The 24915-nt window shown below is 41.3% G+C and overlaps 1 protein-coding gene across 1 annotated transcript in view; it reads left to right on the top strand.

Annotated features, from left to right (window-relative positions):
* Positions 1–24915, top strand: part of LOC126262186 (neurofibromin) — a 502919-nt gene that overhangs the window by 60207 nt on the left and 417797 nt on the right. Inside the window, exons 5-9 of the mRNA XM_049958602.1 lie at positions 7606–7712; positions 15367–15485; positions 15594–15722; positions 15836–16078; positions 16162–16352. Coding sequence (XP_049814559.1) covers positions 7606–7712; positions 15367–15485; positions 15594–15722; positions 15836–16078; positions 16162–16352 — 789 coding nt within the window. The remainder of the gene's footprint in view (positions 1–7605; positions 7713–15366; positions 15486–15593; positions 15723–15835; positions 16079–16161; positions 16353–24915) is intronic.

Here is a 24915-nt window from a genome sequence, read left to right as displayed (position 1 = left end):
CAGTGCCTGTGCTTCGAATTGTTCCATGAAGAAGTTGGCCACCACTGGACTGAGAGGACTACCCATGGCGACGCCTTCCAGCTGTTCGTAGAAATCGCCATTCCACGTGAAATAGCTCGTGGTGAGACATGCATGGAAGAGCTTTCTGATGTCTAGCGGAAAAAAGGAACCGATGTGCTCCAGAGCGTCACTGAGTGGCACTTTCGTAAATAACGAAACAACATCAAAGCTGACCAGGATGTCGTTTGGTGCAAGATTCAGTTTCTTCAGCTTCTCAATGAAATGTCCTGAGTCCTTAATGTATGTGTCGGTCTTCCCCACGTGTGGCTGGAGCAGAGAGGCCAAGTGTTTTGCCAGTTTATATGTCGGTGATCCAGGAGCGCTAACGATCGGTCTCAGTGGAACGTTGTTCTTATGGATCTTGGGTAATCCATACAGCCGAGGTGGTAGGGCTTCTGTGTTGCGCAGGTTTCTCTGTATGTCCACCGGCAGAGAAGACGCCTTGATTAATCGATTCGTATTCCGTGTGATACGTTGCGTCGGATCTGCGCTTAGTTTTCGGTACGTCGTCGGATCTAATAGGTCTCGGATCTTTTGCTCATAATCTTCGGTCTTCATTACGACGGTCGCATTCCCCTTATCGGCAGGCAGTACCAATATACTCTTGTCGGCGTTGAGATTCTTAATGGCTTGTACCTCTTCTTTCTTCAGGTTGCAAGCTGGTGGTTTTGCTCGGCGCAGTATCCTGGCTGTTTCCGTGCGTATTTCCTCTGCCCTTTCACAAGGAAGGGTACGAATGGCTGCTTCGGTGTTGGCAATGATGTCCTCCATAGGTATAGTTCTCGGGATGATAGCGAAATTCCCTCCTTTTTGAAGAACAGACACTTCCTCTTCGGTCAATTGTCGTTCAGTGAGGTTGACCACTGTGTGTGACATGTCGGGAGTCGCCTTGTCGGTGTGCTTCCGGCATCTTTCAAACTTTTTCTTCTGTCGATCGGTGCAGCGCTCGAGTTCATTCTGCATACTCCTGTGAGTGATGCTGTCAATCTTGTCCCAGTCGTCTCGATGCATTCTGCTACTTAGTTGATAGAAAAGGTCCAGAAGTTCCTGATCCGTTCTTGCCAAGTCTCTCCGTGTTGTATGTATTCGCTCACGAAGAAAACCTCGTTCCATTCTGTCGTAGATACGATGTGCTTGGGCGGTGGTGAATAGGCGCTTACATCTCAAGAACTTCGGTGTAGCACATTCATCTCGGCAACGTGACAGAAAGGCGAGAGAGGACATCAGTCGCGCTTTCTTCTTCCGTCGTTGGTCAAGGCGTCGGTACAATCTGCAAATCTCCTCCCCGTAGAGGCGTAATACAAAATTGTTGAGGCTTTCGTGGCCACTTGTTGACAAACTGCCTATTGGCTTCTGTCTCGGGTTCTTCGGCCGACGTTCATCTAATGATTTTTCTGACGTTTCGCCAGCACGAGTGGCTGGCATTGTCAAAGCTTCACCCTCCATTGCCGGTGGTGAACTGGAGCCGAGCTCGCGGGCGCAGGCTATATGTACCTGGCGCGCCAACGTCCGAGGGCTTCTCCGCGGTCATTTCCGGTGCGGTTCTCCTCTTTCTACCTGCGACGGTCGTTCGCTGCAGTACGGGAAGCCAGGATCCGTTGACCTTAAGGCTTTCCTCTTTCTTGTTCAAACTGTTCGCGTGTTTTTGTATTTCTACAGCTTCTCTGAACAAGCGCGTGTGATAGTGCTTCTCTACAGCCAGAACTTCCGTGTCGGCGAATTTTATTACATGGTCGGTCTCATTCAGTGCGTGCTCTGCCACGGCCGATTTCTCCACCTGCCCCAACCTGCAATGTCGCTTATGCTCTTTGATCCTGGTGTTAATGGATCGTCCAGTCATTCCGACATAAACTTTTCCGCATGTGCATGGTATGCGGTATATTCCCGACATTGCAAGTGGGTCTCTTTTCTCCTTCGCCGATCTAAGACACTCTTTGATCATCCTTGTCGGTTTGAAAATCGTCTTTACGCCATGTTTGCGCAATATACGGCCGATTCTGTCCGTCACTCTGGGAAAGTATGGCAGAAAGGCCGTACCCGACAATTCTTTTTCCGGTTCCTTGCTTCGCCGAGGGTTGGGCTCTGTTACACTTCTAATATAATTTGTGGAGTAACCATTGCTCCTCAGGACAGTTTCCAGGTGTTGCATTTCTTGTTTGAGGTGTTGCGGCTCACATATTCGTCCTGCTCTCGTTACGAGCGTACTAATCATGCCTCTTTTCTGGCTCGGGTGGTGGTTTGACAGTTTGTGCAGGTATCGGTCCGTGTGGGTCGGTTTTCGATACACGCTGTGTCCCAGATCTTCGCCGTCCCTTGTGACCAGAACATCTAGAAATGGCTGTTTCTTGTCCTTTTCTACTTCCATGGTAAATGTTATGTTGGCATGGAGGCTGTTCAAGTGTCTTAGGAAGTCACTGAGCTGTTCTTCACCATGGCTCCACACCACGAAAGTATCATCGACGTACCTGTACCACACCTTAGGTTTGCAAGTCGCCGAGTCCAGTGCCTGTGCTTCGAATTGTTCCATGAAGAAGTTGGCCACCACTGGACTGAGAGGACTACCCATGGCGACGCCTTCCAGCTGTTCGTAGAAATCGCCATTCCACGTGAAATAGCTCGTGGTGAGACATGCATGGAAGAGCTTTCTGATGTCTAGCGGAAAAAATGGAACCGATGTGCTCCAGAGCGTCACTGAGTGGCACTTTCGTAAATAACGAAACAACATCAAAGCTGACCAGGATGTCGTTTGGTGCAAGTTTCAGTTTCTTCAGCTTCTCAATGAAATGTCCTGAGTCCTTAATGTATGTGTCGGTCTTCCCCACGTGTGGCTGGAGCAGAGAGGCCAAGTGTTTTGCCAGTTTATATGTCGGTGATCCAGGAGCGCTAACGATCGGTCTCAGTGGAACGTTGTTCTTATGGATCTTGGGTAATCCATACAGCCGAGGTGGTAGGGCTTCTGTGTTGCGCAGGTTTCTCTGTATGTCCACCGGCAGAGAAGACGCCTTGATTAATCGATTCTAGATGTAATGGTCACAAGGGACGGCGAAGATCTGGGACACAGCGTGTATCGAAAACCGACTCACACGGACCGATACCTGCACAAACTGTCAAACCACCACCCGAGCCAGAAAAGAGGCTCGTAACGAGAGCAGGACGAATATGTGAGCCGCAACACCTCAAACAAGAAATGCAACACCTGGAAACTGTCCTGAGGAGCAATGGTTACTCCACAAATTATATTAGAAGTGTAACAGAGCCCAACCCTCGGCGAAGCAAGGAACCGGAAAAAGAATTGTCGGGTACGGCCTTTCTGCCATACATTCCCAGAGTGACGGACAGAATCGGCCGTATATTGCGCAAACATGGCGTAAAGACGATTTTCAAACCGACAAGGAAGATCAAAGAGTGTCTTAGATCGGCGAAGGAGAAAAGAGACCCACTTGCAATGTCGGGAATATACCGCATACCATGCACATGCGGAAAAGTTTATGTCGGAATGACTGGACGATCCATTAACACCAGGATCAAAGAGCATAAGCGACATTGCAGGTTGGGGCAGGTGGAGAAATCGGCCGTGGCAGAGCACGCACTGAATGAGACCGACCATGTAATAAAATTCGCCGACACGGAAGTTCTGGCTGTAGAGAAGCACTATCACACGCGCTTGTTCAGAGAAGCTGTAGAAATACAAAAACACGCGAACAGTTTGAACAAGAAAGAGGAAAGCCTTAAGGTCAACGGATCCTGGCTTCCCGTACTGCAGCGAACGACCGTCGCAGGTAGCAAGAGGAGAACCGCACCGGAAATGACCGCGGAGAAGCCCTCGGACGTTGGCGCGCCAGGTACATATAGCCTGCGCCCGCGAGCTCGGCTCCAGTTCACCACCGGCAATGGAGGGTGAAGCTTTGACAATGCCAGCCACTCGTGCTGGCGAAACGTCAGAAAAATCATTAGATGAACGTCGGCCGAAGAACCCGAGACAGAAGCCAATAGGCAGTTTGTTAATAAAAAAAGATATAGTTTTCTTTTATTAGCATTTACTGTCATTTATCTGCAAACTAATCATCATAGAGTAGCATCGCAGTATACTAAAATATAGATATATGAACGAAAAACAGTATTTATGGCAAATTTGCTCCTGGAGGCTAGAAAACTTTGTGAAAATCTACAATCATGGATTAAATAATTTATAAATAAAATAAGTTAAAATCTGGCCAGAATTTAGGTTGAACCACAGATTTCTGCAACCAAGAGTTCTGCCTGGTCTTGATTCATTACAGAGCACCAAGAAAGTTTTCCAAATAGCCATTCTTAAGAGTTTTGACCATTTGTGTTGATAATGCCTCCTGTTGTATCACAGTTATTATCTAAATTAAAATTGTGGGTTATGATTAGCATGACTTTCACTGCTGATGAACAGATTTTCTATGTTGAGTATGCAGTAAGCAGACTGAGTTTTCTGTGAAGTCTTAACTAGGATCATATATGTAGTGATGCACACGCAAAGACAAAAGCAGTGCAGTCATCTAGGAAGCAAATGTTATTGATGCAGATACAAAAGACTCCAGAATCCAGAAATGAATTGTTTCTTGATATTTGCTACATTTGTAAGATAAACTGTGAGGTGTTTTAAGTGGGATTACATAGGAAAGTAATTCTGGATAAACCCTGATTTAAGACAAATGCCATCTTGTATACAAGTTTCGATCCACGAATTAAACTTAGTAATGCAGTATGACTGCAAAAAATATGTTGAAAATTATGTAGGCGGTGAACACTTACTTATTAGCACAACAATTTACAGCAGGCATAGTAGAGAGGAAAATTGAATTTCATTGAACATGAGCAATTGTATCAAATATCTTACCAAGCATAAGAGTGTTTAAGCGATGTGATGATAGCCAGGTGCAGAATGAATGAGCACGTGAATCCAATTTGTTATAATAATACTCAAATATAAGGCACTGAACAAACTCAATTTCCGTAGAAAAAAACACTGCAACTCTGCCACCTGCGTCTGCAGCAAAACCTACCTTTTCACCTGAATCACACGCAAAGAAATGTGAGGCATGATATTCACAGTGATTACAGTTAGTTTTGATATCAATTGCATTGATAACCCTATCTGATTTTACCAGTTACCGAAAGCAAATCGTATATTGTGCGATCATGTACTGACTGCAGAGTACAAGTCAGCCTAATTCATTTAAATTAGAAAATGAGCAGCAAGACAAATTGAAATTAAAAAATATTTGAATGTAAAGTCATATAACTGACTTCAGAAAAGTGACATTGTAGTAACCCATGTACTACTAGTGCCCAAGAAACATGTGGTCACTGAAGTCCAATACCGTACATAAAAAAATCAAACAAACCGAGTTCAGTACCAGTCATAAAGCATTTACAAAGGTTCATTGATGGGGAGGTTTTCTAAATTTCTGAGAGAATCTTCAGTTTCAGTTTTAGATGAAAGTCACAAAATGCTTTCACTGAACCTAAAATTGAAAATGCTCTGGCATACATTTGTAGCAGCCTCAGCTTGCTTGCCAGCACCATTCAGCTGGAGCAGAGGGTAGTCAATAAGTTTGACGCTGTTTTGACAATAAATCCAGGCTAGCGTACTTTTGCCACTATCCTCAGTGTGGGAGAAGAACGCACTCCAGCGGACATCTTTCTGGGAATATTTCACATCCTAAAATGTGCATCATCAACATGATGATTTGAACATCAGAGATTTATGTCTGCTTGTCCCAGGTAAATTGCTATTAAAAGCAATCCACACATATACAGCTGTATATGTGTGGATGGATATGTGTGTGTGTGCGAGTGTATACCTGTCCTTTTTTCCCAAGGTAAGTCTTTCCGCTCCCGGGATTGGAATGACTCCTTACCCTCTCCCTTAAAACCCACATCCTTTCGTCTTTCCCTCTCCTTCCCCTCTTTCCTGATGAGGCAACAGTTTGTTGCGAAAGCTTGAATTTTGTGTGTGTGTTTGTGTATCTATCGACCTGCCAGCGCTTTCGTTCGGTAAGTCACATCATCTTTGTTTTTTATATATATATATATAAAGGGAAACATTCCACGTATGAAAAATATATCTAAAAACAAAGATGATGTGACTTACCAAATGAAAGTACTGGCAGGTCGACAGACACACAAACAAACACACACAAACACAAACATGTTTGTGTTTGTTTGTGTGTCTGTCGACCTGCCAGCACTTTCATTTGGTAAGTCACATCATCTTTGTTTTATATTTGTGTGTGTGTGTGTGTGTGTGTGTGTGTAAATGTAAAGAATATTACTTACATACCACAAAATATCCAATATGCCTGAAAGACACGTCATCATCAAAATATTATAACATACATCTAGTCACGTTACAGGATGTGAGTACAGATGATTAAAAATATGTAATACAGCTAGCATTGTGGACTGCAGACAAAGTATAATGTACTGCACTGCATTATGACAATTGATACAGTGCTTTCAGCAGTGGTCTGTAGTACATTCCCAACCAAGATCGATGCATTGTGCTAGCAGCGATGGCCAAACGATTATCATCTGGGTATGAAAAGCAGGCACATGTAGCACCTGCTGTATCATCAGGGACCATTGGGAACCTTCTGCATACAGGAGTTCCTCTGACATTACGACATTGCCAGGCATGCCAACTCTGGTATCATGAAAGAGTTGACTAAGGTGTGGAATGGCACTCACCCGTCTTTATTGAAGAGAATAGGCTCTGTCTGTAAATGAGTAATGGATGTGGAGAAGTATGGCATAGACCCGGTGAGCTGCTCACTTCAAAAAGCATTTGCCCATGACACACTAGTCCCATCCCTGGCTTTATTGTGTGGGAGGCTATCAGTTACAACTCGTGATCACATTTGGCGATCCTGCATGATAAAGTAATCAGTGACTGCTACATTGCACTGGCTGTTATCCTCATGCTACTGCCATTTCTTCGACAGGAAGGTGATGTGTTTTTTCAGCAGGACAATGCATGTCTACATACAGCTGCTGCACTCCAAAGCACTCTTTATGGCATATAACAAATGTCCTGGCCAGCAACATCACCAAATCTCTCACCAGTTGAACACATATGGAACATGAAGAAGGAGGGCTTTACTCATTCTCTAGGGTCTACACGAACCATTGCCAACTGCAAAAAAAGGTGCATGGAGCATAGGACAGTCTATTGCAGGATTCCATGCAGCACCTTTATGAACATCTGCATGTGAGAAAAGATTCCTGTGTTGCCACCAGGTGGAGGTACACCGTTTATTGATGCAACTGTTTGGGCCCCTATTACCGTGATGTATGTTTCATTTGGTCTGAATTTGTTATCATATACTCCTACTATGAAGAACTTCCCACTACCTCACACATTAATAAAATGACCTTGTCCTTGAGAGTATTGAATTTTTTATTTCCATCAATATTGCCTTTAATATTGATTAACATTCTTTGTAGTAATTTCATTCATTTCATGATTTAATTTCTTTTTCATGGAGCAAAAATTTTTATCATTCCTTTTCCCAGGTTGCAGGAGCTTAGTACATGCAATGAAGAAAATCCTGATTACAGTGATATAGAACTTATACAACATATCAATGTTGACGTCAATCGCCTTATTAAACTGTTAAATGGTAAGTTTGTGTTGTCTCAACCTCAGTTAAGTCGTCCTTTACTTAGCAAAATCTTTTATTACTTAATGTACCTTCACTAAAAGTTTATTTTTATATGCTGTGAATGCTGCTGCTTAACATACCATGGACACCATGCTCAATGCGAGGAAAAAACATTTACCTTCTCCCCAAAATAGAAATTTACGTAAAAGAAGGCAGTAATAAAACAATCTGGTGTCCTTTTGGCAGAACTTGTTTTATACCTCAGAATAATAGCTCTCTTACAAACATTGCATTGAGCATGGTGTGGGAAGTTCTGGCAGAATGTAAGTAATTTAGGAGTAAAGTCTGAAAATGTTGCTAGCTTTCAGATGAAATCTTTTCTGACCTAGCGTACACACATACATGTGCAGTCATACTCCACTCCCCTCCCTTCTCCTGTCCCCCCTCCCTTCTCCTGTCCCCCCTCCCCTCCCGTTCCCCTCTGACCTACCCCCTTCAAACAACAGCTACATTGTGCTGGCTGAATACACAATGCCAGGCTGCAGTTCCAAAGGCAGACTGGTGTGAGAGGGCAAGTCGGGTGGAGTGTGTGAGAAAAGAAAGAAGGCAAGCAGCAGGAGGGAGGTTTGGGGAAGGGTGAATGACAGCTTGGACGGAGGCAGCAGATAGCGTAGGAATGTTTGGAAGGGGAGGGAGCAGAGGCATGGAACAGGAAAGCAACAAAAGTTTGCTGGTATAGGTCTGTTTGTGCAGCACACAGTGGTGATGATGTGCAATGCCACTACCCGAATTTACTGCTTTATTATTAGACCATGCGGCATCAGACTTCTGGAAAGCGGCTCTCGTGTGTAATAGGTTTGAATAGACACCCTATGGTGATCCAACTGTGGTTGTTGTGGTCTTCAGTCCTGAGACTGGTTTGATGCAGCTCTCCATGCTACTCTATCCTGTGCAAGCTTCTTCATCTCCCAGTACATACTGCAACCTACATCCTTCTGAATCTGCGTAGTGTATTCATCTCTTGGTCTCCCTCTACGATTTTTACCCTCCACACTGCCCTCCAATGCTAAATTTGTGATCCCCTGATGCCTCAAAACATGTCCTACCAACCGATCCCTTCTTCTAGCCAAGTTGTGCCACAAACTCCTCTTCTCCCCAATTCTATTCAATACCTCCTCATTAGTTATGTGATCAACCCATCTAATCTTCAGCATCCTTCTGTAGCACCACAATTCGAAAGCTTCTATTCTCTTCTTGTCCAAACTATTTATTGTCCATGTTTCACTTCCATACATCGCTACACTCCATACAAATACTTTCAGAAACGACTTCCTGACACTTAAGTCAATACTCGATGTAAACAAATTTCTCTTTTTCAGAAACGCTTTCCTTGCCATTGCCAGTCTACATTTTATATCCTCTCTACTTCGACCATCATCAGTTATTTTGCTCCCCAAATAGCAAAACTCCTTTACTACTTTAAGTGTCTCATTTCCTAATCTACTTCCCTCAGCATCACGCGATTTAATTTGACTACATCCCATTATCCTTGTTTTGCTTTTGTTGATGTTCATCTTATATCCTCCTTGCAAGACACTGTCCATTCCGTTCAACTGCTCTTCCAAGTCCCTTGCTGTCTCTGACAGAATTACAAAGTCATCGGCGAACCTCAAAGTTTTTATTTCTTCTCCATGGATTTTAATGCCTACTCCGAACTTTTCTTTTGTTTCCTTTACTGCTTGCTCAATATACAGATTGAATAACATCGGGGAGAATTTACAACCCTGTCTCACTCCCTTCCCAACCACTGCTTCCCTTTCATGTCCCTCAACTCTTATAACTGCCATCTGGTTTCTGTACAAATTGTAAATAGCCTTTCGCTCCCTGTATTTTACCCCTGCCACCGTTAGAAATTGAAAGAGAGTATTCCAGTCAACATTGTCAAAAGCTTTCTCCAAGTCTACAAATGCTAGAAACGTAGGTTTGCCTTTCCTTAATCTTTCTTCTAAGATGAGTCGTAGGGTCAGTATTGCCTCCCGTGTTCCAACGTTTCCACGGGATCCAAACTGATCTTCCCCGAGGTTGGCTTCTATCGGTTTTTCCATTCTTCTGTAAAGAATTCGCATTAGTATTTTGCAGCTGTGACTTATTAAACTGATAGTTCGGTAATTTTCACATTTGTCAACACCTGCTTCCTTTGGGATTGGAATTATTATATTCTTCTTGAAGTCTGAGGGAATTTCGCCTGTCTCATACATCTTGCTCACCAGATGGTAGAGTTTTGTTATGCCTGGCTCTCCCAAGGCTGTCAGTAGTTCTAATGGAATGTTGTCTACTCCCGGGGCCTTGTTTCGACTTAGGTCTTTCAGTGCTCTGTCAAACTCTTCACGCAGTATCCTATCTCTCATTTCATTTTCATGTACCTCCTCTTCCATTTACATAATATTGTCCTCAAGAACATCGCCCCTGTATAGGCCCTCTATATACTCCTTCCACCTTTCTGCTTTCCCTTCTTTGCTTAGAACTGGGTTTCCATCTGAGCTCTTGATATTCATGCAAGTGGTTCTCTTTTCTCCAAAGGTCTCTTTAATTTTCCTGTAGGCAGTATCTATCTTACCCCTTGTGAGATAAGCCTCTACATCCTTACATTTGTCCTCTAGCCATCCCTGCTAGCCATTTTGCACTTCCTTTGATCTCATATTTGAGATGTTTGTATTCCTTTTTGCCTGCTTCACTTAGTGCATTTTTGTATTTTCTCCTTTCATCAGTTAAATTCAGTATCTCTTCTGTTACTCAAGGATTTCTACTAGCCCTCGTCTTTTTATTTATCTACTTGATCCTCTGCTGCCTTCACTATTTCATTCCTCAAAGCTACCCATTCTTCTTCTACTGTATTTCTTTCCCCCATTCCTGTCAATTGTTCCCTTATGCTCTCCCTGAAACTCTGTACAACCTCTGGTTCTTTCAGTTTATCCAGGTCCCATCTCCTTAAACACCCACCTTTTTGAAGTTTCTTCAGTTTTAATCTACAGTTCATAACCAATAGACTGTGGTCAGAGTCCACATCTGCCCCTGGAAATGTCTTACAATTTAAAACCTGGTTCCTAAATCTCTCTACTACATGGAATTTTTGGAATAAATAATGATAATGGCGCATAACAAACTTATTTTTACGTCTATATTTAATTATTAGTAGCACTGATAATCTCTTTGAAGTGACTGAACAGGGAGCACTTAATTCTGTATGTTTGATATTGCCTAGCAGGAGGACATTATTCATTTAAAACAATACCACAGCCTGAAATCGTTTCACAATACGTAAATACACATGATAAACACTTGAACTTGTTTTGGGTTAACGTAAACTACACAAATTGTAATTACTGAATTTAATGTTATTGAGCTTGCATTGTGCTGAAGGCACAATGTGTACCATGGTGGCAGCAATTTCCTTGAACGCTTAATTAAGGAACAATATAGATCTGCTTGTCAATATAGTTACTGAAAACACTAATTGAGAATCATATTGCTCGGACGGAACCAAGTAATTTTTGACTATGGCAATGTACTGAAAAGCCACCACATCGAGCTAGATAGTAATTAAGGTGGCACAGTACCTGGCATCTTCTATCCGTTGCATGAAGCGGCGTCTGCTGGCAATTTCGGCGTTAATTCTGGCTATTTTCTCTTGTAATATAGCTACGCCAATACGCACCATAACTTTTCACTGATGTTGCAGCACATAGAAATCACTGGATATGGGGTAATAATGAGCTATTTCCTTTAATTAATTGATTACACCCGGGGAATGCAATTTAAACCACAAAATTATTATTGCCTTCAATCTTTACACACTGTAGAGAACTTGGTAACTATTACACAAACTGAGTCACAGAATATAAATGTACTGGTAATGGCATCGGTATAACAACCACTGTTCATAATAATACTCTTGTAAGATAACTTCTAGTTCATTGCTACCGAAGTGAGCTCACCAATGGACCTCATCAGTTATTGAGATCACAATACGCCATTGGATGCGGCTACTGGTCCACTGGCACAAGCAACTCGTCGCAATTAACATGGCATTGCACCATGCAGTGCCATGTACCTCAGAGCAGGAAACCGTACTATTTTGCCACTCGCAGCCCATCTCCGTCAAAATACCGCGTCTTACAAGCCTTAGTGTCCATTTAGCTTGTAGCCATACGATAAACGAAGTCCATATCTGTTTTCAGCCCACTTCTAAATGGTCTGTTAGTAACGTTACCGTAGCACACACCAGCAGTCACTTTTACGCCACTTAACACTTGTTCTGCCTCAGAGCTATGCCAACTTACTTGTACCGCCAATATTACGCGCCAACCTGTACACTGTTCTCATTCTGGGGGTTCCCCCCACACCTAAACATTATTTTACATTACGCCAAGTTCTCTATTTACAATTAAATCTACCATAGCATTACAATATTCAGTTACAGTAATTTTCATATATTAAAGTAATATTACATTTATATTTTTACTACACGTAACAATATTATTTAGTTTAATTCTTTTATTATTTCGCTGTCAGAGTGCAGCACAAGCCAGACACTGTCTCCCGCATAGCGTTTTTTAATTTAGCTGCCACCAGGCAGAAGCACTTCTGCTTTGCCTTTGATTTTGGCCCACAGATGGCATAAGCGTCCACTTTCTCTACCGTTGTGCCTTGACTATGCCTGGCATTCACTATACGGCATGTTGTCACATTACACATTCCAGTCCTGTGACAGGAATATCCCATGCTATGAAAAGCACAGCTCTGCTGTAGCTCCAGCACAACATTCTATGTGTGTGTGTGACCACTAGCAAGCTGCCGACCTGAATGAATGACCTCTACCAAACTGTAGCCGGGAGGTGAGATGACTACCCAACTATAAAACACATTGATGAGTACAATTTGCTCGATTTCAGTGACTGCTTCACAATATGTACCATCTGGATCCTTCCTCCCAACATCAGGTTCTCAGAATTCACAGGTAAGAATTACAGTTGAATCTGATTTATACATATATCAAGGGAAAGAGAAAAGATTGTAACTCAGGATTACTTAGAAGTCAGATATACATACAGCAATGTGTAAACTTTACAAACGGCGGAGATAGAGTACAGTATTAAAAGGAAAAAAATATATATTCGGTCTTGCTTTAGAGAAATTAGATACTGTATTGAAATTTGGCACCTTGCACAGTACAACCAACAAAGATATAGCATTAAAGAAGAAATGTATTATTTTGAACTTGACACTGCTTTAAAGAAATCAGATAATTTGGCTTGTTTCAATTTTTGTGCATTAAGTGATTGTACCTCATTTTGTAAACTTATTAATGAATTCATTTTTGCATTGATGTAATGCCTGCATATATCACTTGCACTTGACAGTTCACTCAGTTTAGGTGTTTCAAGATTCAAGTCATCATCTCCATCTCCATCACTGTCACTTGAAACTAGTCCACATACTTGATTGTCATCATGTTGTTAGTACACACATCAGCAATAATATCCTCATCCTGGAGTTCCGCGCACATGGTGAGATTATCATCAAGACGTTCAAAACTGTCGAAATCTGTACCCTCCAGTAGAGCTACTTCATTACCACACACAGCCACCCCCACCATTATTATCAGTAGCAGTTTCTTCCAGTAAGGTGTGAGCTTTATGGAAAAAGCTGTTAATTGTGGAGGATGACACCATTTGTCAGGCACCGAAATAAATTCCGTGGCTTGTAGTAAGTTAATGGAGAAATTTTCATTTCCCGCATCAGTCAATGCTGTCAAATATTGAACCAGTCTTTTTCTATAATGCAATTTGAAAATTGCAATAATGCCCGAATCCAGCAGCAGTTTGGAGGGAAAAATTCCACTTTTTCCAAAACTGCAAAACCAAAACTGTGCTGCACATCGTTCCATAAGAAGACAGTTCCCCTTTTTTGCTTTTTAATTTTAACTTCCAGTTTTTTTAACCACTGTTTCATTAAAATCATAATCATTCAAAAATTTGCATTGGGTTCATATTCCATTGGTTTTGTCTTTACACCTTTGGAACACCATGAATTTACACTTGTGGCAAAAAGAACTGTCATGAGAATTTTACTTTTCTTCCCTCCATGGCATGAGTCACCCTATCAGGCTAATCTTTGACCAGAAAGCAGACTATAGAATAAACCGATCTTGTCACAGTTGTAGTTGCTTTGAGGTTGATAATCCCTTAAGGTACTCTCAGAACCTCATCAATACAGTGTTGCACCATGATGTCTTTCACAGCCTTCGATTTGCTGGAATTTGTTCTCCCTATGATTCCATGGCGATCTTTAAATCCTTGTAACCATGCTGATGAAGCCTCGAAATCAGTAGTGATCGTACTTGTAGCATAATCTGTCACCTTTGCTTTCAGCATGTCGCCACTAATCAGTAGAGCAGCAACCCGTTATTACTGAAAACATGTACAAAGTTACTTTTCCAAATCTATGTATCTCCTGTCTTGCTGATGGCTGCATTTTGTTGGTTTTGCATCCAATTTTAAAAAACTCATTTCTTTTTCTGATGACTCTACATAGTGTGATATAGACAGTTCATAATTCTGAAGCGATTTCAGATTTTGTTTTGTGTGGACTAGCATCCACCTCTCCTATGAATATTAGTTTTCGAAAGTGGGTGATTTTTCTTTTTTCTGTTCTCCAAGGATGTACAAAAGCAACTGAATGATAGAAGCACTGTTCAACAATAAACATTAACCGGCCCCTTTTTACCTCCTGATTGTTACCACAAAAGAAATTCTCGTGTTGAAAACAACAGTGCCAGAAGTGTCTTTGTTTCCTTGTTGCATGCTCTGGTTAACCGTGTCTTTGCCTGTTGTCTCTGCAGCACTGCCGCTTGTTGTACTTGCATTTGTTAACAAAGTTAAGGAAAATACCACAGGGTTTCTTTTCAAATAACAGTGCTTATTACAGTTTTGCAAAACTCAATTTATTTCATCAGAGTTTGATATTTATAATAGCAAATTGTGTAAGACTGCGTTATGTCTGGGACTGATAAAACTTTACATATAAATAAGACAGAACAGAGTTACATGTATATCAGGTTCAACTGTATTCTTACAACATGTTGTATGATTTTGTAGTCATCCTGGCCACTATCTCTGCTAACTCCTGCTCCACAGCCTCCTCCACCCCTGTCCCATGACCCATCCTGTACGCACACCCTTCTTTCTGCAGTGTTCTTCTTCCTCAGTTCTATCTCCTCCTTCCAACCCACTCCTCCATGTCATTGTGCACTGTGCCCAACTCCTTCTGACTGTCGTGAGGATGACACCCTTCCCCTAATTCTCCGTACTGCCTCCTGTCTCCTCTCACCCATCCACCTGACACTTCATAGTACTGTAGAAGGATTTCTGTGAAAGCTAGCAACATTCTACCTTATTTATGTGCCTCAACTATAAGGTGAGTTCTTCCATTAGTTATGACATGTTTTCACTTTTATCTGTAGAATTTTATAAAGTATATTTTTCTTTCTTGAAACAATTTTCTGTAAATTTAGAGACGCAATATTGTTGGTGTTGAATTGTAACACAGGGTTAAATAGACAACAAAATATATCTGGTTATGACAATATTATGAATGACTTTATTGGTTACAGAAACAATACAGAAATTTAGGCTCTTAAAAAAGACAGCAAATTTAGTGTTAATGAACTCATTAGAAAAAGCAATCTGGAATTGGATGGATACTTACCCCAACGAATTTGCCGACTTGCAGGTAAGTTCGTTCATATGGAGCCACTTATTTTTATATTACATTATACCTTTATGTTATTCCACTATAGTTGTTTTCATATGTTCATTAGTGTAAATTTACTGTCCACAGAAAAAGCCTAATGATGAGCTGTCAAAATGTTGTGAAGGCCTTTTTGATATACTGGACAATTTTGCTGACAACAAAAAAGGGCGTGCTGCCGTGTGGCCTCTTCAGATAATGCTGCTTATTTTATCACCAGTCAGTATTTCCCTGTGTAGTCAATGTCCTTAGCATTCACAATAATATTCTTCTTCAGATTTATTACCAATCCACAAAGAATTTCTAGCTGTGTGTAATTTTTCTTTGAGCAGAAAGTATTAGAAGAAATCGTGAATGCTGATTCTGGTGCTCCGTGCTCACCTCGTCACTCAAAAAAGAAACAGTTTGTCGATTCAGTGAAGCGTGCTGTCGGTCCACACGGTACCAGCAAACAGCTGACAGAAGCTGCAGCGGTTACTTGTGTGAAACTGTGTAAAGCATCTACGTATATCAATAACCTCGATTCAAACAATGTAGCTTTTACTCTTGTTCAAAGTGTTATAAATGATCTCAAGGTGAGGATTAATGTTTTAGGTTTTTCATACATTGGATGGATCTCTTATTGGAATTGTGTGTACAACATAGTTTTGTATTTCAGGCACTGCTATTCAATCCAGGAAAGCCATTTTCTCGGGGGCAGAATTTTGTCCAGCAAGATATAGACTTGATGATAGACTGTTTTGTATCATGTTTTAGGATTAAGCCCCACAATAATGAAGCTTTGAAAGTGTGTCTGAGTCCCCATTCCCCATCTACATACCATTATGTTTTGGTTAGCTCATTATACAGGTGAGAATATTGATTAATTATAGTGTGTAGGTAGTTAATGCTCAATAATGTTTTGGTTAGCTCATTATACAGGTGAGAATATTGAGTAATTGTACTGTGTGTGTAATTAATGCCCAAATAAATCTAAAAATGTATGTCTTCTTGTTCTGTCAACTAAATGTCATTACACATATTGTCTACTATGCTAATGGGCCAGCAAAAAGCTGCTTCTGATGTTTACTATTAACTGACTATATTTTCAGTGATAGATTTTATGGTTCATGAACATTGTGGTGCTCATTATTGTATTTTTGAGAGGGAACTGTATGGGAAATGGACATACGAGTGATTTAAATGTGAATATTTTAGGCTAGGCCAAACGTTGACTGCTATGAATAGCAGTTGAAATTACAAATTACTGTAACAAGTCACATGTATTGATTTTCAAAGTGTTTGTTTCTGTGAATTGCACCTTCATCAGCAAGTGTATTTATTTAAACCCCAGTACATGTAGTGGAGAGATCAGTAAATTTGATTAGATACATTGATTTATATTCGTAATATAATTAACTAATGTTATTTGAAAGAAAAATACTAACAAGGGAACCTCCCCATCGCACCCACCCCCAGATTTAGTTATTAGTTGGCACAGTGGATAGGCCTTGAAAAACTAAACACAGATCAATCGAGAAAACAGGAAGAAGTTGTGTGGAACTATGAAAAAAATAAGCAAAATATACAAACAATAGTGCATATGCAAGATAGGGAATATCAAGGATAATTTCAGGTCAGGAGCGCCGTGGTCCCTTGGTTAGCATTAGCACCTGCGATCCGAGAGGTCCTGGGTTCAAGTCCTCCCTCGAGTGAAAATTTTAATTTCTTTATTTTCGCAAAGTTATGATCTGTCTGTTCGTTGATTGACGTCTCTGTTCACTGTAATAAGTTTAGTGTCTGTGTTTTGCGACCACACCGCAAAACCATGCGATTAGTAGACGAAAGGACGTGCCTCTCCAATGGGAGCCGAAAACATTTGATTGCAAGGTCATAGGTCAACCGAATCCTCCACAGGAAAACACGTCTGATATATTCTATACGACACTGGTGATGGCATGTGCGTCACATGACAGGAATATGTTGTCGACCCACCTAACTTGTACACTTGGCGAATGGGTAAAAAGATTCTTCTACCTTACCTGATTTAGGTTGTCTGACGTGATAATCACTCCCAAAAAAGTGATAAAAACATAAGAGTTTGTCGCATAAACTGCAACAAATGAATGCAACAGTTTCACAGTCACACAGTTTTCCCTGTTCTCTGTCAAAACATATGTTTTTAACGTTTTCAAATTTTTCCATGTGTAGACCGTCAAATCGTGCACATGTCCAAGCAAATCTGAACATGTCCTGGAATTTTGGAGAGCGAAGTTGATTATGTGTGAGTGCCTGAACTGTGATAATTGTCTGAAAACAAAAAATTAAACTTTTCACTCGAGGGTAGACTTGAACCAAGGACCTCTCGTTCCGCAGGTGCTCACGCTAACCACGGGACCACGGCGCTCCTGAGCTGACATTATCCTTGATATTCCCTATCTTGCACATGCACTACTGTTTGTATATTTTGCTCATTTTTTCCATAGTTCCACACAACTTCTTCCTGTTTTCTCGACTGATCTGTGTTCAGTTTTTCAAGGCCTATCCACTGTTCCAACTTATAACTAAATCTGAGGGGGGTGCGATGGGGAGGTTCCCTTGTAAGGAAAATTTATGGATGAAAACAACTTGGAGCAAAGGATAAGAAAAAAATGAAAAATTATGAGACCTGTAGAAACATCATAACATTGTCAAAGGATTAAAGAAGAAAACATCTGCATGTATAGTTAGCCAGCCCAATCAGATAAATGAGGCAGTTTTCTGCTGCAAACACATTCCTGACAAACCTCTGGAGATGATAGTTTACCTATGCAATCAAACCATCCACAGAACTATCGAGTCATGTTTTGGATTAGTTTAAATAAATTCATCACATGATGGAAGCATAATCATGTGAAACATGCAGTGGGATGATCAATAAATGGGAGTGCTTGCAGTAATTTGTATTTTCAGTAGAAATTGGAATGATGTGGTGAAATAGTTGTTGGGATCACTGTAGATGTTACTAGCCATTAACTTTAAGTTGACTTTGTCTCATAATTGGCAGCAACTGTCTTATAAATGAATTTGCTACACCTGGTTATCAGTATGAGGTCTTTCTCAAGTTTATGAGTTTTCATTTAATTCCAGTCTTAATTAGTTTTCTGTCTTTTGAGGAACGCAGGGTAGTTTATGATGTGTCTAAGGATTTCTTACTCTTGTATACTGTTTCATTAAATCAATCATGTGACATAATGGAGGAAAGTGCCCATGCTCCCCATGCTCACTATTTTAATGAGACTTGTACTAATATTTTGCACCTAGTCCAAAATATTAAAGTTCACTGTTTATTTAATTTCTTGTAGCCACAAAAGTCATTTGATGACATGTATGAAGCAACTTGGCTGATTACTTCATTCAGATATCATGTTTCATTGAGCGCATAGACCCTTTAGGATGGTGAAAATTTCATACACTAACAACTATCATTGATGACAAAGTGTGTATATTTTGTGTGAAAAGCACTAACTGCACTCTTTTTATTCTTAGGAAGGGAGCAAATTAGTTTCACACTAAGAAATAATCTACTGCTTTTGGGATAAAATATCTTTTGAAGCTACTATTCTGATACCATACACTATGTGATCAGAAGTATCTGGACACCCCCAAAAACATATGTTTTTCATATTAGGTGCATTGTGCTGCCACCTACTGCTGGGTACTCCTTATTGGCGACCTCAATAGTCATTAGACATCGTGAGAGGGCAGAATGGGGCTCTCTGCAGAAGTCACGGATTTCAAATGTGGTTAGGTGATTGGGTGTCTCTTGTGTCATACATCTGTGCGAGAGATTTCCACACTCCTAAACATCCCTAGATCCACTGTTTCCTATATGATAGTGAAGAGGAAACATGAAGGGACATGTACAGCACAAAAGCATACAGGCTGACCTTGTCTGTTGACTGACAGAGACCACCAACAGTTGAAGAGGGTTGTAATGTGTAATAGGCAGATATCTACCCACACCACCACACAGGAATTCTAAACTGCATCAGGATCCACTGCAAATACTGTGACAGTTAGGTGGGAGGTGGGAAAACTTGGATTTCATGGTTGAGCGGCTGCCCATAAGCCACACTTCATGCTGGTAGATGCCAAACAATGCCTCGTTTGGTATAAGGAGCGTAAATATTGGACAATTGAACAGTGGAAAAATGTTGTGTGGAGTGACGAATCATGGTACGCAATGTGGTGATCTGATGAACAGGGTGCGGGTATGGTAAATGCCCACTGGAGGTCACCGGCCAGCATGTGTAGTGCCAACAATAAAATTCGGAGGCGGTGATGTTATGGTGTGGTCGTGTTTTCATGGAGGAGGCTTGCACCCCTTGTTGTTTTGCTTGACACTATCACAGCAGAGGCCTACATTGATGTTTTAAGCACCTTCTTGCTTCCCACTGGTGAAGAGCAATTACAGGGTTGGCGATTGCATCTTTCAACATGATCAAGCACCTGTTCATAATGCACGGCCTGTGGAGTAGTGGTTACATGACAATAACATCCCTGTAATCGACTGGCCTACTAAGAGTCCTGACCAGAATCCTACACCTTTGGGATGTTTTGGAATGCCGACTTTGTGTCAGGCCTCACCAACCGACATCAATACCTGTCCTCAGTGCAGCACCCCACGGAGAATGGTGTGCCATTCCCCAAGAAACCTTCCAGCACCTGCCTGCGAGAATGGAAGCTGTCATCAAGGTTAAGGCTGGGCCGACACCCAGTTGAATCCCAACATTACCAATGGAGGGAACCACGAACTTGTAAGCCATTTTCAGCCAGGTGTCTGGAAACATTTGATCACATAGTGTATATCTATTACTATATATTTCACAATTTGCTGGTAGTTGGGAGTTCCAACATTAGGCGCATAATGGGGCCCCTTAGGAACATGGCTGCCAAGGAGGGAAGGAAGCCAGTGTACACACCGGGGGGGGGGGGAGTCATTCTGGATATGGAAAGGGTGCTTCCGGATGCTATGAAGAGTACAGGGTGTAGCCAACTGCAGGTGGTTGTCCCATGTTGGTACCAATGACGTGTGTCACTTTTGATCGGAGGAGATCCTCTCTGGTTTCGGGCGGTTAGTGGAAATGGTAAAGACTGCCAGTCTTGCTTGTGAGATTAAGGCAGACCTCACCTTCTGCCGCGTCGTCGACAGAACAAACTGTGGTTCTTACTTGCGCCATCGGGTGGTGGGTTTCCGGGTTCCTCTAATAGGTCAGGAGCACACTACATACAGGAAGCAGCTACACGGATAGCGGGGGCTTTGTGGAAGGAATTGAGTGGTTTTTTTAGGTTAGAGGGTCTCAGGAATCCACAGAAATGGCATCTGTCTAAAACGTGGCACGTAAAACACAGTAAGGTAGTTGTAGAAATAATCGGTAATGTTGTTGTTGTTGTTGTGGTCTTCAGTCCTGAGACTGGTTTGATGCAGCTCTCCATGCTACTCTATCCTGTGCAAGCTTCTTCATCCCCCAGTACCTACTGCAGCCTACATCCTTCTGAATCTGCTTAGTGTATTCTATTCTTGGCCTCCCTCTACGATTTTTACCCTCCACGCTGCCCTCCAGTACCAAATTGGTGATCCCTTGATGCCTCAGAACATGTCCTACCAACCGATCCCTTCTTCTAGTCAAGTTGTGCCACAAACTCCTCTTCTCCCCAATTCTTTTCAATACCTCCTCATTAGTTATGTGACCTACCCACCTAATCTTCAGCATTCTTCTGTAGCACCACATTTCGTAAGCTTCTATTCTCTTCTTGTCTAAACTATTTATCGTCCATGTTTCACTTCCGTACATTGCTACACTCCATACAAATACTTTCAGAAACGACTTCCTGACACTTAAATCAATACTCGATGTTAACAAATTTCTCTTCCTTTCCATTGCCAGTCTACATTTTATATCCTCTCTACTTCGACCATCTTCAGTTATTTTGCTCCCCAAATAGCAAAACTCCTTTACTACTTTAAGTGTCTCATTTCCTAATCTAATTCCCTCAGCATCACCCAATTTAATTTGACTACTTCCATTATCCTTGTTTTGCTTTTGTTGGTGTTCATCTTATATCCTCCTTTCAAGACACTGTCCATTCCGTTCAACTGCTCTTCCAAGTCCCTTGCTGTCTCTGACAGAATTACAAAGTCATCGGTGAACCTCAAAGTTTTTATTTCTTCTCCATGGATTTTAATGCCTACTCCGAACTTTTCTTTTGTTTCCTTTACTGCTTGCTCAATATACAGATTGAATAGCATCGGGGAGAGGCTACAACCCTGTCCCACTCCCTTCCCAACCACTGCTTCCATTTCAAGTCCCTCAACTCTTATAACTGCCATCTGGTTTCTGTACAAATTGTAAATAGCCTTTCCCTCCTGTATTTTATCTGTGCCACCTTCAGAATTTGAAAGAGAGTATTCCGGTCACCATTGTCAAAAACTTTCTCTAAGTCTACAAATGCTAGAAACGTAGGTTTGCCTTTCCTTAATCTTTCTTCTAAGATAAGTCGTAGGGTCAGTATTGCCTCACGTGTTCCAACATTTCTACGGAATCCAAACTGATCTTCTCCGAGGTCAGCTTCTACCAGTTTTTCCATTCGTCTGTAAAGAATTCGCGTTAGTATTTTGCAGCTGTGACTTATTAAACTGATAGTTTGGTAATTTTAATATCTGTCAACACCTGCTTTCTTTGGGATTGGAATTATTATATTCTTCTTGAAGTCTGAGGGAATTTCGCCTGTCTCATACATCTTGCTCACCAGATGGTAGAGTTTTGTTATGCCTGGCTCTCCCAAGGCTGTCAGTAGTTCTAATGGAATGTTGTCTACTCCCGGGGCCTTGTTTCGACTTAGGTCTTTCAGTGCTCTGTCAAACTCTTCACGCAGTATCATATCTTTCATTTCATCTTCATGTACCTCCTCTTCCATTTACCTAATGTCCTCAAGAACATCGCCCCTGTATAGACCCTCTATATACTCCTTCCACCTTTCTGCCTTCCCTTCTTTGCTTAGAACTGGGTTTCCATCTGAGCTCTTGATATTCATGCAAGTGGTTCTCTTTTCTCCAAAGGTCTCTTTAATTTTCCTGTAGGCAGTATCTATCTTACCCCTCGTGAGATAAGCCTCTACATCGTTACATTTGTCCTCTAGCCATCCCTGCTTAGCCATTTTGCACTTCCTGTCGATCTAATATTTGAGACGTTTGTATTCCTTTTTGCCTGCTTCACTTAGTGCATTTTTGTATTTTCTCCTTTCATCAGTTAAATTCAGTATCTCTTCTGCTACCCAAGGATTTCTACTAGCCCTCGTCTTTTTATTTATCTACTTGATCCTCTGCTGCCTTCACTATTTCATTCCTCAAAGCTACCCATTCTTCTTCTACTGTATTTCTTTCCCCCATTCCTGTCAATTGTTCCCTTATGCTCTCCCTGAAACTCTGTACAACCTCTGGTTCTTTCAGTTTATCCAGGTCTCATCTCCTTAAACACCCACCTTTTTGAAGTTTCTTCAGTTTTAATCTACGGTTCATAACCAATAGACTGTGGTCAAGAGTCCACATCTGCCCCTGAAAATGTCTTACAATTTAAAACCTGGTTCCTAAATCTCTGTCTTACCATTATATAATCTATCTGAAACCTTTTAGTATCTCCAGGGTTCTTCCATGTATACAATGTTCTTTCATGATTCTTGAACCAAGTGTTAGCTATGATTAAGTTATGCTCTGTGCAAAATTCTACCAGGCAGCTTCCTCTTTCATTTCTTAGCCCCAATCCATATTCACCTACTACGTTTCCTTCTCTTCCTTTTCGTACTGTCGAATTCCAGTCACCCATGACTATTAAATTTTCGTCTCCCTTCACTACCTTCTTTTATCTCATCATACATTTCATCAATTTCCTCATCATCTGCAGAGCTAGTTGGCATATAAACTTGTACTACTCTAGTAGGTGTGGGCTTCGTGTCTCTCTTGGCCACAATAATGTGTTCACTATGCTGTTTGTAGTAGCTTACCCACACTCCTATTTTTTTATTCATTATTAAACCTACTCCTGCATTACCCGTATTTGATTTTGTATTTATAACGCTGTATTCACCTGGCAAAAGTCTTGTTCCTCCTGCCACCGAACTTCACTATTTCCCACTATATCTAACTTTAACATATCCATTTCCCTTTTTAAATTTTCTAACCTACCTGCCCGATTAAGGGATCTGACATTCCATGCTCCGATCCGTAGACTGCCAGTTTTCTTTCTCTTCATAACGATGTCCTCTTGAGTAGTCCCCGCCCAGAGATCTGAATGGGGGACTATTTTACCTCCGGAATATTTTACCAAAGAGGATGCCATCATCATTTAATCATACAGTAAATCTGCATGCCCTTGGGAAAAATTGCGGCTGTAGTTTCCCCTTGCTTTCAGACGTTCGCATTTCCACAACAGCAAGGCCGTTTTGTTTAGTGTTACAGGGCCAGATCAGTCAATCATCCAGACTGTTGCCCCTGCAATTACTGAAAAGGCTGCTGCCCCTCTTCAGGAACCACACGTTTGTCTGGCCTCTCAACAGATACCCCTCAGTTATGGTTGCACCTACGGTACAGCTATCTGTATCGTTGAGGCACGCAAGCCTCCCCACTAACGGCAAGGTCCATGTTTCATGGGGTATTATAGTTGTAAATTGTCTTAGCCGTGTTGGGAAAGAATCAGAGCTCCAAGCCGTAATAAAATGCACTGAAACTTGAATTGGCGTTCCAACTAACAAAAAATACTTACAACAAAAAATCCCTTTCATGGGGGTCCAAAATTACATATTACAAGACAGTGATTAAGCCAGAAGCATTGTATGCAGCAGAGACGCTAAACATGAATTTCAAAGGCCAAATGGAGAAACTTGAGCTAAAGGAAAGAAAAATTTTGAGAAAAGTCATAGGACCAAAATTTCAAGACAGTAAGATTATATACATAAAAAATGAAACTCTCTACAAGAAAACTGAAAAACTTTCAGATACTATGCGAAAAAGGAGGATAAATTTTTATGGTCATCTTCTCAGAATGAATTCCAACAGATTAACCAAACAAGTCTTTCGATTTTTCCGTAACCACAAAACAAAACCTAACTGGTTTAAAGAAACTGAGAAAAACCTAGTAGAATTAAAGATTTCAGAAAATTCACTTATCGATCCAACAGCTAAATTAATTACTGAAGATGAAAACATAAGGTTCGGAGACAAATCTACACAAAAGTCCAAAAGAAGATCAGAAAGAATGGGCCCTAAGAAAAGAACAACACACAAAGAAATGATTGATCCAGCATACCTGAAAGAATGTGAAATGAAAGAAGAAGAAGAAGAAGAAGAAGAAGAAGAACGCAAAATCCCCAAGACTGGCAAAGCTTTGCAGAAGTT

This window comes from Schistocerca nitens, chromosome 1 (assembly GCF_023898315.1).
Source record: "Schistocerca nitens isolate TAMUIC-IGC-003100 chromosome 1, iqSchNite1.1, whole genome shotgun sequence".
Classification (NCBI taxonomy): Eukaryota; Metazoa; Arthropoda; class Insecta; order Orthoptera; family Acrididae; genus Schistocerca; species Schistocerca nitens.
The sequence above is the reverse complement of the archived record's forward strand: the minus strand, read 5'-3'. Positions and strand labels throughout refer to the sequence as shown.